The following is a 16,006-nucleotide window of genomic DNA, read 5'->3' as shown; positions in this document are numbered from 1 at the left end:
CCACACAGATGACAGTCGCCCGAGGCCGGATTCGAACCCGGGTCCCTGGCGCTGTGAGGCAACAGTGCTAACCACTATGCCACCGTGCTGAGTGTTACAGAATTTTCTGCATCTGCAGTTTTTTGCTTTGTGAAAACACACTTACTCAACCTAGCAGGTTATATGACTTTCCATCCTGGTCTTACATACTCGGGTTCTTATCTGGTCAGCCTTTGAATTCCACTAATTCCCTCACCCCCCAATGGAAATGTGGTAATTTGCAACAGAATTTACACACATTATAGCACTCGTGATTCGGTTGATTGTATTGTTATCCACACTTTTCTCACTGTAGCGGAATGCTCCACACTGAGTGTGCTTATATGAACAAGGTAAGTTTGATCATACTGTTTCAGCATCTGGTGTGAACAAAGTGGGATCATTCCAGGCATACAGTAGGACCTGCTTAAATATGCCAAAGTATCAAACTGCATCTAAATAAAACTACTGCTTTTGGTGGTCTGCAGCAATCAATAATGGCTCGTATACCCAGCCTGCAAAGATGTCCTAATCAAACATCAGTAAATGTTTCACTAGGCTTATTTACTGTAATTGGTATCAATGCACTATAGGAAAAATTGTATTTAAGCTAATGCACTTTAATGTTGTGTGACGCTCTTAAATTAATTACCTCAAATTGCTCCACTACCATCAGCAGTGACTAACCAGTAACCATGAGTGCTCCATAGCTCACAACTTAAGTTGCCAAGGAGAAAATTCAGTATTTGTACTGCTGGATATTTTTCACCACTTATGTGGACTCAGTACAAAATCTTCACTCACCAACTTAATCTTTACTGAAATCCCATTGGGGGGAAAAAGGTCAGCCGCAGTAAGGATGTGTGAAAATTTCACATACTTTTTGTTACACTTCATTGAAATCTCAGTGATAACACTGATTATGCAACCATTTGAATAATGTGTCAGTTTCCTGCACCCTGCAGAGCAGGCCTTAAATTTTACTTTGCAAAGTTAGGAGAATGTCAAGAATTCGCCACATGACACACACAAGTGCTTCATACTCGAAGTACTTGGCCCTAGTCACATTTTCCCTTAATTACACCACTGACAGTTAAAGTGAATGTGAATTGACACCATCAGAAGGTTATAATAATCTGCTAAAATGCTGTTACTGCAAATAATAGTCAAGTGATTCATGAAAGGGTAGAATCATACTGGATATAACAGATAATTGACTACATGACACTTGATGACGCATCTGTATGAACTGGCATACAATTTACACCCAAACAGGAGGAAAGAATACAGTTACAGTTAAAGCACGATGGAATTACCAAGCTTTAATCAGTTCATGTCAGCTTTAATGTTATTAAGCTTACTTCATAAAACGTAGCAGTAAAATTGAGCTGGACAAGAGTTATATTTACACTACATACTGTACTTCATTCAAGGATACATATAGGAATAAGTGTGAGCTGTCAATGCAAAAAAAAAACAATCCACTGATCCAGGAAAACACACTCTCCAGGTCCAAACTGGATCAGAATATATCCAGCGTGATGCACTCATATCACATTTACACATAACGACAGAAAGTTAGGTGGAATCCCCAGCTTACTCCAAAAGTGACCGTGGACACCACAAACATTCCAAGGGCAGTAATCTGGTGGTTCCGTAACATCCTATTGGCTTCAGTCATGCCTACAATCCAATGCGTGCCACAAGCCATGAAGTGCACTGGGGCACCTTTTATATTTACTGGCTTGATTATGACCACAGGTTCATAGAACATAAGAACATAAGAAAGAGTAGGACATTCGGCCCTTCAAGCCTGCTCTGCCATTCAATAAGATCACAGCTGATCTTCTACCTCAACTCCACCTTCCTGCACTAGCCCCATATCCCTTGATTCCTCAAGTATCCAAAAAATCTATCGATCACTGACTTGAATATACTCAACGACTGAGCATCCACAGCCCTCTGGGGTAGAGAATTCCAAATTCCAAACCATTTGAGTGAAGAAATTTCCCCTCATCTCAGTCCAAAAGGGCCAACCCCTTATTCTGAGACTGTGACCCCTAGTTCTAGACTCCCTGGCTAGGGGAAACAGCCTCCCAACATCTACCCTGTCAAGCCCCTTAAGAATTTTATGTTTCTATGAGACTGCCTCTCACTCTTCTAAACCCTAGGGCAGGGGTTCTCAGCCTTTTTGCTTCCGAGGCCCCTCTCCCATGTTACAAAACAACAGCTGGCATCCTAGGCCCAATGATCTGCAGCTGCTTCATCATGACCTTCCCTCCATCATAAGGTCAGAAGTGGGGATGTTTGCTGATGACTGCACAGTGTTCAGTGCCATTCGCAACTCCTCAGATAATGATACATACTGCTTCAAGACCTGGACGTTATTCAGGCTTGGGCTGATAAGTGGCAGGTAACATTCGCGCCACACAGTGCCAGGCAATGACTATCTCCAACAGGCGAGCGTCTAACCACCACCCCTTGACATTCAGAGTCATAACAGCACAGGAGGCCGCCATTTGGCCCATCGAGTCCATGCCAGCTCTCTGTCGAGCAATCTAGTCAGTCTCATTCCCCCACTCTATCCCCATAGCCCTGCAAGTTTATTTCCCTCAAGTGCTTATCCAGTCTCCCCTTGAAAACAGTGAGTGTCTCCGCTTCCACCGGCAGCGAATTCCAGGTCATCAACACTCGCTGCGTAAAAAAGGTTTCCCTCACATTCCCCCTGTATCTCTTGCCAAAAGCCTTAAATCTGTGTCCCCTAGTCCTTGTACCATCAACTTGTGGGAACAGCCTTTCCTTGCCTAGCCTATCCAAACCCATCATAATCTTGTACACCTCTCAAATCACCCCTCAACTTCCTTTGCTCTAATGAAAACAACTCCAGCTTCTCCAACCTGTCCTTGTAGCTAAGATCCCCCATCCCCAGAACCATTCTGGTAAATCTCATCTGCACCCTCTCAAAGGCCTTCACATCCTTCCTAATATGTGGTGACCAGAACTGTTGTGGCCTAACCAGCACTTTATAAAGGTTCAGCATAACTTCTCTACTTTTGTACTCAATACCTCTATTTATGAAACCCAAGATCCCATATGCTTTGTTAACCACTCTCTCAATATGTCCTGCCACCTTCAGGGACCTATGCACATTAACTCCCAGGTCCCTCTGTCCCTGCACACTGTAAAACTGTGCCATTAAGTGTATATTGCCTCTCCCTGTTCCTTCTGCCAAAATGCATCACATAAGAACATAAGAAATAGGAGCAGGAATCGGTCACTTGGCCCATTGAGTCTGCTCTGCCATTCAATAAGATCATGACTGATCTTGGGCTCAAAGCCACTTCCCTGCCCACTCCCCATAACCCTTCACTCTCTTATCTTGCAAAAATCTGTCTATCTCCACCTTAAATGTATTTAATGACCCAGCCTCCACAGCTCTCTGGGGCAGAGAATTCCACAGATTTACAACCCTCAGAAGAAATTCCTTCTCATCTCAGTTCTAAAAGGGCGACCCTTTATTCTAAAACAGTGCCCCCACGTTCTAGATTTCCCCACGAGGGGAAACATCCTCTCTGCATCTACCTTGTCGAGCCCCCTCAGTATCTTATGTGTTTCAATAAGATCACCTCTCATTCTTCTAAATTCCAATGAGTATAGGCCCAGCCTGCTCAACCTTTCCTCATAAATCAACCCCCTCAACTCTGGAATTAACCTAGTGAATCGTCTCTGAACTGCCTCCAATTTAAGTATATCCTTCCTTAAATAAGGAGACCAAAACTGTACGCAGTACTCGAGGTGTGGTCTCACCAATGCCCTGTACAGTTGTAGCAGGACTTCCCTGCTTTTATACTCCAACCCCCTTGAAATAAAGGCCAACATTCCATTTGCCTTTTTGATTACTTGCTGTACCTGCATGGCAACTTTTTGAGTTTCATGCACAAGGACCCCCAGGTCCCTCTGAACTGTAGCATTTTGTAATCTCTCTCCATTTAAATAATAATTTGCTTTTTTATTTTTCCTGCCAAAGTGGATAACCTCGCACTTTCCCACATTATACTCCATCTGCCAAATGTTTGCCCACTCACTTAGCCTGTCTATATCCCTTTGCAAGTTCTTTGAGTCCTCTGCACAGCTTGCTTTCCCACCCATCTTTGTATCATTTTGTTAGTTAGCCAATTCTCTATCCATGCCCATCAAAACACACACACACACAGGGAATAACATTCCTAGTACCACCACTACTGACGGGCAACAGAGGCCAAGGCATATTATTGGCCCAGAAATTCGGGTCGGGGGCTTCCAGCGGGTGCAAGCCCCCGATCTGCACTTACCTTGCGCGCCAGCCATTGAGCTGTGGGCACCCGTGGAATTCCGATCCGGGGCCTGGTTCAGCTGCCGGCGCGCAGTGCTTGCGTATCCCAGGGACACAGTTAGTTAGATGCGTCCCCTGGGATCACGTGGGCCATGGGGAGCCAATCAGAGCAGGGAATGCTCCATTCATAAGATTGACGGGAAGAGCCGTCAAGACTTATAAATACTACGGCCCTAAAACAGCACTAAATCTTCAAATAACTTTTTAAAAAACATCACATTTTTTAAATAAACTATAAATTACATGAAATAACTTAAACAATAATTTAAATTACTGAAATTTTAAAAAAAATTTCTAACGGGGCTAAAAATAAACTTACCTTGCTTTAAAGTATTTAAAATTAATAAACCTGTGGAAAAAATGTTTTAATTTTAATTAATTCACCACTTACCTTGTAAAAAGCAGGCCTTATGCCTGCTTTTTACATGTCTAACTTCTGGAGACTTACCCTCCCGGGAAAACCTGGAAAAATAACTGAAGTTCAATGTGCACGCGCAGCCTCTCCCGCGCACGCGTTCGACCTCTGAACCCCTTCGTTCAGAGGCTCGGAAGCGTCAGTTTCCAGCGCAGGCAGGAAACCGGCACTTCCATTGGGCTTACGGGTGAGTACCCCATGCGTACTCACCCGTGGAGACCCAAATTTCTGGGCCATTGTGTAACAATATATCATGCTGCAAATTTTATAATTGAATTGAAGTTTTCTGTTCTTGTACACTGAAACAGGCATTTTGTGACTGTACTATCTATATTCTATCTTTCCCTGCAGAGAACAGTGTAAAAGGAGGTCAAATCCTTATCAGAGTGGCACTTCAAACAAATTCCATTGACCTGTGAAGAGAAATCATTCTATTTCTCTGTTACATGGTTATAAAAAGTTTAAAAATATGGGATTTAGATCCCATCTAAATATTTACAGGTAAATATATTTATTTTAAGTGCAGATCATTTATAAAGTTCCTTAATTTTTACCTTAAATCCCAGCAGAGGTGGTCGAGAGCAACTGGTGACAAACTTTAGCAACTTGCGCTTTTCATCATTAGTGAAATTCTCAACCACATTCCAGAATATTTTAATGACCGCATGATCTGCTGAATAACCACCTAAAATGGGGGAGCAAGCACAGACACAGTCACTCTTCAGAGGCATTTCTAAAATTATGATTTATCACATTTTGAAAAATATCAGGGGGCCAATTTGAATGTCACTTGCTAGTTTTTGGTAAACATTAAAACATACAACAGTCAAGAGCTCATCTCTGGAAATAGTCAAAATCACTCTCAGGGCACTGCTCATGGCAAGTCAGAGGATGTGCTGTTTCATGAGCCTTATACAGTGTAAAATATAATGGCCTGGCGGTTCCTCCCCATTTGTGCCTAGATACACCTGTAATCAGGACACAAACAAATTATGTGGCTTAAAAGATCAGGGAATTTTGGGTACAAGTGAGTTACGCACGTAACTACAATACGCCCAAGTCTTGTTGAAGAATATACAACACAGAAACAGGCCATTTGGCCCAAACAGTCTATGCCGGCATTTATGCTCCCTTCGAGCCTCCTCCCAGCCTTCCTCATCTAACTATCAGCAGAACCCGCAATTCCATTCTCCCGCATATGCTTATTTAGCTTTTATGTCTGTCCATCAAACCCGCCATCCAAACATTAGCCCGCAAAACTGGCTACGACCCGGACTCTCAAATGTGAGCACCCTCCAATTGCACTTGTTCGGGGGTCTGAACATTGCAACCAGATTTACAAGCGCAGAAGGAAAGAGTTATTTTCTTGTCTTTTAACTGCAATTTTGTGTGTTAATTTAAAAAAAAATCCTCACTGTCACGTGCACTACTTTGTTTCTCTTAATGGATTTTAATTTAATATGTCACATTAAAAATTGAAAAGCTTCCCTGATTGCAGGATCTTAAATATGCTGTGTCTCATGTGCATAAATGGTGGTTAAATGAGTTGAAACTTATAATTCTTCTTCAAATCTGAAAATTTATGATGGAGGTTCAGCACTTTTATTGGGCCCCCCAATTGTTTACGCTGATTTACACCCATTTTAAGTTTGAGCATATTCTACGTAATGAGATTGTGAGGATACCTGGATGAACTTGACATTGGCAAAATAGACGCAACATGTGGCACATTTTCGGGTTGCACGCAGGGAGGAAACTCCAGGCCAATGAATTGTTCGACTAGTAAATGCAAGTTTGTCTTTTAGTAAAGTATAGGTGTGTGTTCCTTTAAAGCTACAAATTGTAATTGCTTTATAATTCTGAAATGAATGCTCAGGTCACTTACATGTCAGGCTGCAGGTCAGAAAGAACCCTGGCTGTGTTTGTGAGAAGGCCAATGCAAGCATTCTGGCATTATATATGGTACACAAACGTGCATTAGACAGTATCTGACTGAAGTGTTGGCATACCATTTTATAGAATACCTCCGCTCATACACATACATCTATCCATAACATATTTTGCACCTAGGGAACATGCATTATGCTTCAGGTGTCACATTTTGTTATAGATGTATAAGAGAGAAAGAAAGTTGGTCATTCTTGTTTTTCTGGCCTAGGGAAGCAGCAGAGATTTACGAACAGCTACCAAGAGAAACATTTAGCCTCTAACTGACCTCAAGAAGTACTTAAATAAACCATTAGACTTTGTAGCCTTATAGGTATAGGCTAGGTTGTACACATTCCATCCTAGCAATAGGAAAACACATTTTGTACTGTTATGCACAAAGAGCCAAATAAAAAAAGTGTACCCTCTAAATTGTGAGCAATATTAGGAGATTTGCTAATACTAAAAGTTCAAAAAAGATTCTAGAGCTGCAATCAGTATAGCTTTCACCGAGGGTCTAGATCCAAATCAGCCCAAGCCTGATGGATGAAAATCTCATTCTATTGACTAAAAAAGATGCCACTAATTTTCACCAACTGGCATTTCACTTAGAGATGCTGCAGGGTTGGGTGGTGAGAAATGGAAGAACCAGTCAGAAGGGGGGCAGGCAGGTAGTCAGGAAAGCCCCAGAGTGCATCTCACTCAACAGCCGTTTTTCTGTGTTGGAAAACGGTGAAAGTGACGTTTCCTCTGGGGAGTGCAACCAGAGCCAAGTTCACGGCACTGTGAGGAGTAAGAGTGGAAGGGCAATAGTGGCAGGACACTCAATAGTGAGGGGTACAGACAGGCGTTTCTGCGGCTGCAGACGTGACTCCAGGATGGTATGTTGCCTCCCTGGTGCCAGGGTCAAGGATGTCACTGAACGGCTGCAGGGCATTCTGAAGGGGGGAGGCCGAACAGTCAGAGGTCGTGGTTCACATTGGTACCAACGACATAGGTAGAAAGAGGGATGAGATCCTGCAACAAGAATTTAGGGAGCAAGGTAGTGATGCGCCATCAATTACTCAAAAGACTGAGGTTGAGCGAGTAACAATCAGGCTTTTATTAACTAAAGAATGAAGGTCTTGTCTCGAGTGGTCGACCCGTCCAGAATACTAAGGGACTGGGAGGTAGTCACTTATATACCTGGAATAGTGGGAGGAGTCAGCCGAGGCATGTCCAGACCTGTACCTAGTGGAATACACATACAGACAGAGACAGGTATGACAGTGGTTTACCACATTCACCCCTTGTTTAAAAATGAGTCCGGCGGGGTGAAGTGTATTTAAAAGTTTGTGTATTGGAGTCTCTCCGGAGGTCTTGTCTGCCGCTGTGATCGACGTGGCGACGGCAGGGGTGGTGGAGCTTCCGGCGTCGCGTCCCGTGTAGGCTGGGGCCCTGGAGTGTAGTCCTCGTGGGTGACGGGCTCAGGCGTGCCGGCTGCTGGGGTTGGATATCGGGTCGTGGGGGGGGGGGGGGGGGGTGGTAATGGGTAGTGGGTTACAGCGGTCCCCGAGGGTGCGAGGTCTCGTATGGAGACTGTGTCCTCCCGCCCGTCCGGGTACGCAATGTAAGCGTACTGGGGGTTGGCGTGGAGGAGGTCGACCCTCTCGACCAGGGGGTCCGTTTTATTGGCCCTCACGTGTCTTCTCAGTAGTACCGGCCCTGGGGACGTCAGCCATGGCGGTAGCGATGTCCCCGATGTGGACTTCCTTGGGAAGACAAACATTTTCTCGTGAGGGGTGGCATTGGTGGCAGTGCAGAGAAGTGACCGAATCGAATGGAGCGCATCGGGGAGCACCTCCTGCCAGCGGGAGGTCGGAAGGCCCCTAGACTTTAAGGCTAGTAGGGCGGCCTTCCAAACAGTTGCATTCTCTCTTTCCACCTGTCCGTTCCCCCGGGGGTTGTAACTGGTGGTCCTGCTTGTGGCTATACCCCTAGCGAGCAGGTACTGGCGGAGTTCGTCGCTCATAAATGATGAGCCCCGGTCGCTATGGATATAGCTGGGGAAACCGAACAGGGTGAAGAGGCTGTTCAGACATTTAATGACCGTGGCACTGGTCATGTCCGGGCAGGGGATAGCGAACGGGAACCGGGAGTACTCGTCAATGATGTTGAGGAAGTACACATTGCGGTCGGAGGAGGGGAGAGGCCCTTTGAAATCGACGCTCAGGCGTTCGAAAGGGCGAGTGGCTTTTATCAGGTGGGCTCTGTCTGGTCTATAAAAGTGCGGTTTGCACTCAGCGCAGACTTGGCAGTTCTTGGTCATGGTCCTGACCTCCTCGATGGAGTAAGGCAGGTTGCGGGCCTTGATGAAGTGGAAGAACCTGGTGACCCCCAGGTGGCAGAGGTCATTGTGGAGGGCCCTCAGCCTATCGATCTGCGCGCTGGCGCAGGTGCCACGCGATAGGGCATCTGGGGGTTCATTGAGCTTCCCAGGCCGGTACAAGATCTCGTAATTGTTAGGTGGAAAGTTCGATTCTCCACCTCAAGATCTTGTCATTTTTGATTTTGCCCCTCTGCTTGTTGTTAAACATGAAAGCAACTGAACGCTGGTCAGTGAGCAGGGTAAATCGTTTTCCGGCCAGGTAGTGCCTCCAATGACGCACAGCCTCCACGATAGCCTGGGCCTCCTTCTCGACCGCGGAGTGTCTGGTCTCTGGGCCCTGGAGGGTTCGTGAGAAGAATGCCACAGGTCTCCCCGCCTGATTAAGGGTGGCGGCCAGAGCGAAGTCGGACGCATCGCTTTCCACCTGGAAGGGGATGGATTCGTCCACTGCGTGCATGGTGGCTTTGGCAATGTCTTCCTTGATACGGTGGAAGGCTAAGCGGGCCTCTGCCGTCACGGGAAAAGAGGTGGACTTGATCAGCGGACGGGCTTTGTCTGCATAGTAGGGGACCCACTGAGCGTAGTAGGAAAAAAACCCTAGGCACCTCTTCAGAGCTTTTAGGCAGTGGGGGTTCCATAAGGGGACGCATCCGGTCCGGGTCGGGACCGATGACCCCGTGTTCTACAACACAGCCAAGGATGGCGAGGCGGTCTGTGCGGAATATGCACTTCTCCTTGTTATATGTCAGGTTCAGGAGTTGGGCGGTGCGGAGGAATTTCTCGAGGTTTGCGTCATGGTCCTGCAAGTCATGGCCACAGATGGTCACATTATCTAGGTAAGGGAAAGTGGCCTGCAGCTCGTTTTGATCAACCATCCGGTCCATCTCCCTTTGGAAGACGGAGACCCCGTTGGTAACGCCGAAGGGAACCCTAAGGAAGTGATAGAGGCGGCCGTTTGCCTCAAAAGCAGTATACTGGCGGTCTTCAGGGCTGATGGGGAGCTGGTGGTACGCTGATTTCAGGTCAATGGTCGAAAAGACGCGGTACTGCGCGATCTGGTTGACCATGTCAGCTATGCGGGGGAGTGGGTAGGCGTCCAGCAGGGTGTAGCGGTTTATTGTTTGGCTGTAGTCGATGACCAGGCGTTGTTTCTTGCCGGTCTTAACGACCACAACCTGGGCTCGCCAGGGGCTGGAGCTGCCCTCAATAATCCCCTCCTTCAGGAGCCGTTCCACTTCGGTTTTGATGAAAACCCTGTCCCCGGCACTGTATCGCCTGCTCTTTGTGGCGATGGGCTTACAGTCGGGGGTGACGTTAGCAAACAGTGGGGGGGGGGTGGGACTCTGAGTGTGGAGAGGTTGCATCTGGTGCGCGGCGGGCAATTTGGAGGCTGCTGGCTGCGGACTGTGAGTGGGGGGAGGGGGCCACCGTACGCCATCGTAACGCTTTTGAGGTGGCACTGGAAATCCAACCCCAGTAGAACGGCAGCGCAGAGGTCGGGCAGGACCAGGAGTTTAAAATTATTGAACACAGTCCCGTCTACTACTAGTGTCACCACGCAGTAGCCGCCAATGTCCGCTGACTGGGACTCGGAGGCCATAGAAATCCGCTGGTGCGCAGGCAGGACTGGGAGAGAGCAACGCCGCACCGTGTCGGGGTGGATGAAGCTCTCTGTGCTCCCGGAGTCAAAAAGGCAGTTTATTGCATGGCCGTTTACCTTAACGTCCATTTTGGACCGAGCTAGCTGGTGCGGTCTCGTTTGGTCCAGCGTCAGAGGCCAGCGTAGGGGTCGGTGTGTTGCTGCGAGTATCAGATGGGGGGGGGTTTGGCGGTCTGCTGCGTCCCGGCTGGTGTCCAAGATGGCGGTGTCCATGATTCCCATGTGGCTGGAGTCGTCCAAGATGGCTGCTGCTGCGGTGGTTCGCACATGGCTGGGGTTGCCCAAGATGGCGGCTCGCACGGCCCACACGCGGCGCTGCTGGCGTTCGGGGTGGCTTTGGCCTTGCAGACGCTGGCGTAGTGTCCCTTTTTCCCGCAGCCCGAGCAGGTCGCATTCTTCGCCGGGCAGCGCGCTCTGGGATGTTTGGCCTGGCCACAGAAGTAGCATTTCTGGCCTTGGGATACTGCTGTCTGGCTTTGGGACACTGCTGCGGTAGTTGGGCCGTTGTTGGGCTGTGGCTGGGGTGGCACAGTGCTATGGGGCTGTCCTACCGTGTCCCAGGTTGTCGTTCCCCGCGGCGTCCACGGCGCAGAGGAGTAGGCATCCATGCCCCGGAAGGCTGCGTCCAGCGTTAGTGCGATGTCGGAGGCTTTGTCGAGGGTGAGGTCACTCTGCTCCAGCAGTCGCTGTCGGGTGTAGTTGGACCTGTGGCCCGCTACGAAGGCATCCCGGATCAGTTCCTCCGTGTACTTAGTGGGCGTTACCGCCTTACACCCACAGGCCCGGCCAAGCACGGACAGTGCTTGGAGGTATTCCTCAGTCGATTCCCCAGGTTGTTGCTTGCGACTCCCCAGAAGGTGCCTAGCATATACTTCGTTCACAGGGCGCGTGTACTGGGTCTTGAGGAGCTGGAGGGCGGCTGTGTACGAGGTCGCGTCCCGGATGACTGAGTACACTCGGTGGTTCACCTTGGAGAACAGGACAGACAGTTTGTCCGCATCAGTTTCGACCGCAGTGGAGGCAGTCAGGAATGTCTCGAAGCACGTGAGCCAGTGAGCAAACTTGGTGGAAGCGTCCGCTTCCCGACTGTCCAGGTCCAGGCATGCTGGTGTGAGGATCTTCTCCATTATAAAAAAATTTAGTTAATAAAATTGATGCGCCATCAATTACTCAAAAGACTGAGGTTGAGCGAGTAACAATCAGGCTTTTATTAACTAAAGAATGAAGGTCTTGTCTCGAGTGGTCGACCCGTCCAGAATACTAAGGGACTGGGAGGTAGTCACTTATATACCTGGAATAGTGGGAGGAGTCAGCCGAGGCATGTCCAGACCTGTACCTAGTGGAATACACATACAGACAGAGACAGGTATGACAGTGGTTTACCACAGGTAGCAGATTAAAAAGCAGGACCTCAAGGTTGTAATCTCTGGATTACTCCCGGTGCCACGTGCTAGTGAGTATAGGAATAGGAGGATAGAGCAGATAAATGCATGGCTAAAGAGTTGGTGCAGGAGGGAGGGCTTTAGTTTCCTGGATCACTGGGTCCGCTTCTGGGGAAGGTGGGACCTGTACAAGTCGGACGGGTTGCACCTGAACCGGACGGGGCCAACATCCTTGCGGGGAGGTTTGTTAATGCTGTTTTGGGGGGGGGGGGGGGGGGGGGGGGGCGGTTTAAACTAACTTGGCAGGGGGGTGGGATACGGAGTGGAGCTATAGTAGGGGATGATGCAGAGCCAAATATAGAGGAAAATACAAGTCAGTCTGGAAGGCAGAGCAAATATGTAACGGTACAAGAGACTATGGCAAGGCTGGATGGCATTTATTTTAATGCAAGGAGTCTTGCGAGTAAGGCAGATGAATTGAAGGTGTCGATGAACACATGGGAGTATGCTATTGTTGCTATCACAGCGACATGGTTGAGGGAGGGGCAGGACTGGCAGCTCAATATTCCGGGGTATAGAATCTTCAGACGAGACAAAGGGGAGTGTAAAAGGAGGGGGTGTCGCAATATTAATCAAGGAGTCAATTACTGCAGTAAGGAGGGATGGTATCTTAGCAGGTTCCTCTAATGAGGCCATATGGGTAGAACTTAAAAACAACAGGGGGGCAAGCACTTTGCTGGGAGTGTACTATAGGCCCCCAAACAGTCAGGGGGAGATAGAGGAACAGATATGTAGGCAAATCTCAGGGAAGTGTAGAAATAAGAGGGTAATAATAGTAGGGGATTTCAGCTTCCCCAATATTAACTGGGATAGAGTGTGAAAGGCTTAGAGGGTGCGGAATTCTTAAAGTGCACCCAGGAAAGCTTTTTGAGCCAGCATGTACAAGAGAGGGGGCAGTACTGGACCTAATTCTAGGGAATGTAGCCGGGCAAGTGGTTGAAGTGTCAATAGGAGAGCATTTTGGTGACAGTGACCATAATTCGGTGAGATTTAAGGTAGTTATGGAAAAGGACAAAGATGGACTGGAAATAAAGGTTCTAAATTGGGGGACGGACGATTTTAACATGATAAGGCAGGATCTGGCCAAAGTGGACTGGGATCAGCTACTTGTCGGAAAATCCACATCAGAGCAGTGGGAGTCATTCAGAAAGGAAATAGAGTACAGTGCCAACATGTTCCCGTAAAGGTCAAGGGTGGGACCAACAAGTCCATGGAATCCTGGATGTCAAAGGATATACAAGAATGGATTAGGAAAAAAAGGGAGGCTTTTGGCAGATACAAAGGACTAAAAACAGTGGAAGCCCTAGAGAAGTATAGAAAGTGCAGGGGGATACTTAAAGAAATTAGGAGAGCCAAGAGGGGGCATGAAAAAGACACTGGCGGGCAAAATAAAGGAAAATCTCAAGGTGTTTTATAAGTACATTAAGGGCAAGAGGACAACCAGGGAAAGAGTAGGGTCCATTAGGGAGCAAAGTGGCAATCTGTGTGTAGAGCCGGAAGATGTAGGTGAGGTTTTAAATGAATATTTTGCATCTGTGTTCACTATGGAGAAGGACGATGTAGGCATAGAAATCAGGCAGGGGGATTGTGATATACTTGAACAAATTAGCATTGAGGGAGAGGAGGTACTAGCAGTTTTAGCAGGCTTAAAAAAGTGGATAATTCACCAGGCCCAGATGAGATGTATCCCAAGCTGCTGTGTGAGGCAAGGAAGGAGATTGCAGGGGCTCTTGACACAAATTTTCAGAATCTCTCTGGCCACAGGGGAGGTGCCAGAGGACTGGAGAACGGCTAATGTAGTATCATTATTCAAGAAGGGTAGTAGGGATAAACCAGGCAATTACAGGCCAGTGAGCCTAGCATCAGTGGTAGGGAAATTATTGGAAAAAATTCTGAGGGACAGAATTAGTCTCCACTTGGAGAGGCAAAAGTTAATCAAGGATAGTCAGTATGGCTTTGTCAGGGAGAGATCATGTCTAACCAATTTGATTGAATTTTTTGAGGGGGTGACTAGGTGTGTGGATGAGGGTAGTGCAGTTGATGTAGTCTACATGGACGAAGTCCCACATGGGAGACTTGTCAAGAAGGTAAGAGCCCATGGGATCCAGGGCAATTTGGCACATTGGATCCAAAATTGGCTTCGTGGCAGGAGGCAGAGGGTGATGGTCGAAGGTTGTTTTTGTGACTGGAAGCCTATGTCCAGTGGTGTACCACAGGGATCGGTGCTGGGTCCTTTGCTGTTTGTAGTGTACATTAAGTGATTTAGATATGAATGTAGGAGGTATGATCAGCAAGTTGGCAGATGACACGAAAATTGGTGGAGTGGTAAATAGCGAGGAGGGAAGCCTCAGGTTACAGGACGATAGACGGGTTGGTCAGATTGGCAGAACAGTGGCAAATGGAATTTAACCCTGAAAAGTGTGTGGTGATGCATTCTGGGAGGACTAACAAGGCAAGGGAATACACAATGAATGGTAGGACCCTAGGAAGGACAGAGGATCAGAGGGACCTTGGTGTGCATGTACATAGATCCTTGAAGGCAGCAGGACAGGTAGATAAGGTGGTTAAAAAGGCATATGGGATACTTGCCTTCATTAGCCGAGGCATAGCATATAAGAGCAGGGAGGTTGTGATGGAGCTGTACAAAACGCTAGTTAGGCCACAGCTGGAATACGGTGTGCAGTTCTGGTCGCCACATTATAGGAAAGATGTGATTGCATTAGAGAGGGTGCAGAGGAGATTCACCAGGATGTTACCTGGGCTGGAGCGCTTCAGCTATGAAGAGAGACTGCACAGGCTGGGCTTGTTTTCCTTTGAGCAGAGAAGGCTGAGGGGGAGACCTGATTGAGGTGTACAAAATGGTGAGGGGCATAGATAGGGTAGATGGAAAGGAACTTTTCCTCTTAGTAGAGGGGTCAATAATTAGGGGGCATAGTTTCAAGGTAAGGGGCAGGCAGTTTAGAGGGGATTTGATGAAAACTGTTCCACTCAGAGGGTGGTTGGAATCTGGAACTCACTGCCTGAAAGGGTGGTACAGGCAGGAACCCTCACAACATTCAAGAAGTATTTAGATGAGCACTTGAAACGCTATAGCATACGAGGCTACGGACCAAGTGCTGGAAAATGGGATTAGAATAGATAGGGCTTGATGGCCGGCGCAGACACGATGGGCCGAAGGGCCTCTTTCTGTGCTGTATAACTCTATGACTAATAAATGCAATCGAGAATGCTCCTTTGAGGTTAAGTTATGGCATATTTTTGAGGGAGAACAGATGGCCCTTTATTCTGCACCTGGCAGTGCTTCAAGTCCTCAGGAATTGTTTGATACCGACAATGGATGCTTGAAATACAAAAACAATTTTCTAAAGTATTATTAATGTAAGGGATTCTAAGCACCCATAAAAAACATGTTTGAAAAGTACTTGGGCAGTCCAATGAACTTCTGTTAAGTTTCTCATAAGAGAGCTGACTCCTTTCAATACATAGCCTGTTAAGTCGTCTCTAGCCAGAGTCTAATTGTCTTTTAAAAATGGTTTTGGAAAGTATAGCTGTAACACCTCCCCAAGCAGAACAGTATCTATGCATTTCCACATGTACGCATTGATCTGTGCTTTCACAGCGGGGCAAGCAAGCAGTATCCTGTGGCTGGCTGCTTTCACTGCTGGGTATAGAATAACTGGGGTGTCAAACATAAGCAAGGCACCAGATGTCGTCTCTGGACTGCAATTCGATCATTCATACGGATAATGCAAGATAAACACTAATTAGCAGAACCTGGATTATCAGCAATGGAAACTGTTATCCT

At 47.4% G+C, this 16,006-nt stretch overlaps 1 protein-coding gene across 4 annotated transcripts in view; it reads right to left on the bottom strand.

Annotated features, from left to right (window-relative positions):
* Positions 1-16,006, bottom strand: part of ube3c (ubiquitin protein ligase E3C) — a 173,819-nt gene that overhangs the window by 14,276 nt on the left and 143,537 nt on the right. For all 4 annotated transcript variants that reach the window (XM_085987546.1, XM_085987548.1, XM_085987544.1 and 1 more), the window contains one exon: positions 5,360-5,490. In XM_085987546.1, the coding sequence (XP_085843672.1) occupies positions 5,360-5,490 (131 nt within the window). The remainder of the gene's footprint in view (positions 1-5,359; positions 5,491-16,006) is intronic.

This window comes from Somniosus microcephalus, chromosome 5, assembly GCF_052327205.1.
Source record: "Somniosus microcephalus isolate GS21.2 chromosome 5, FLI_Smic_1.0, whole genome shotgun sequence".
Taxonomy (NCBI): Eukaryota; Metazoa; Chordata; class Chondrichthyes; order Squaliformes; family Somniosidae; genus Somniosus; species Somniosus microcephalus.
This window is presented reverse-complemented; position numbering and strand designations above follow the sequence as displayed.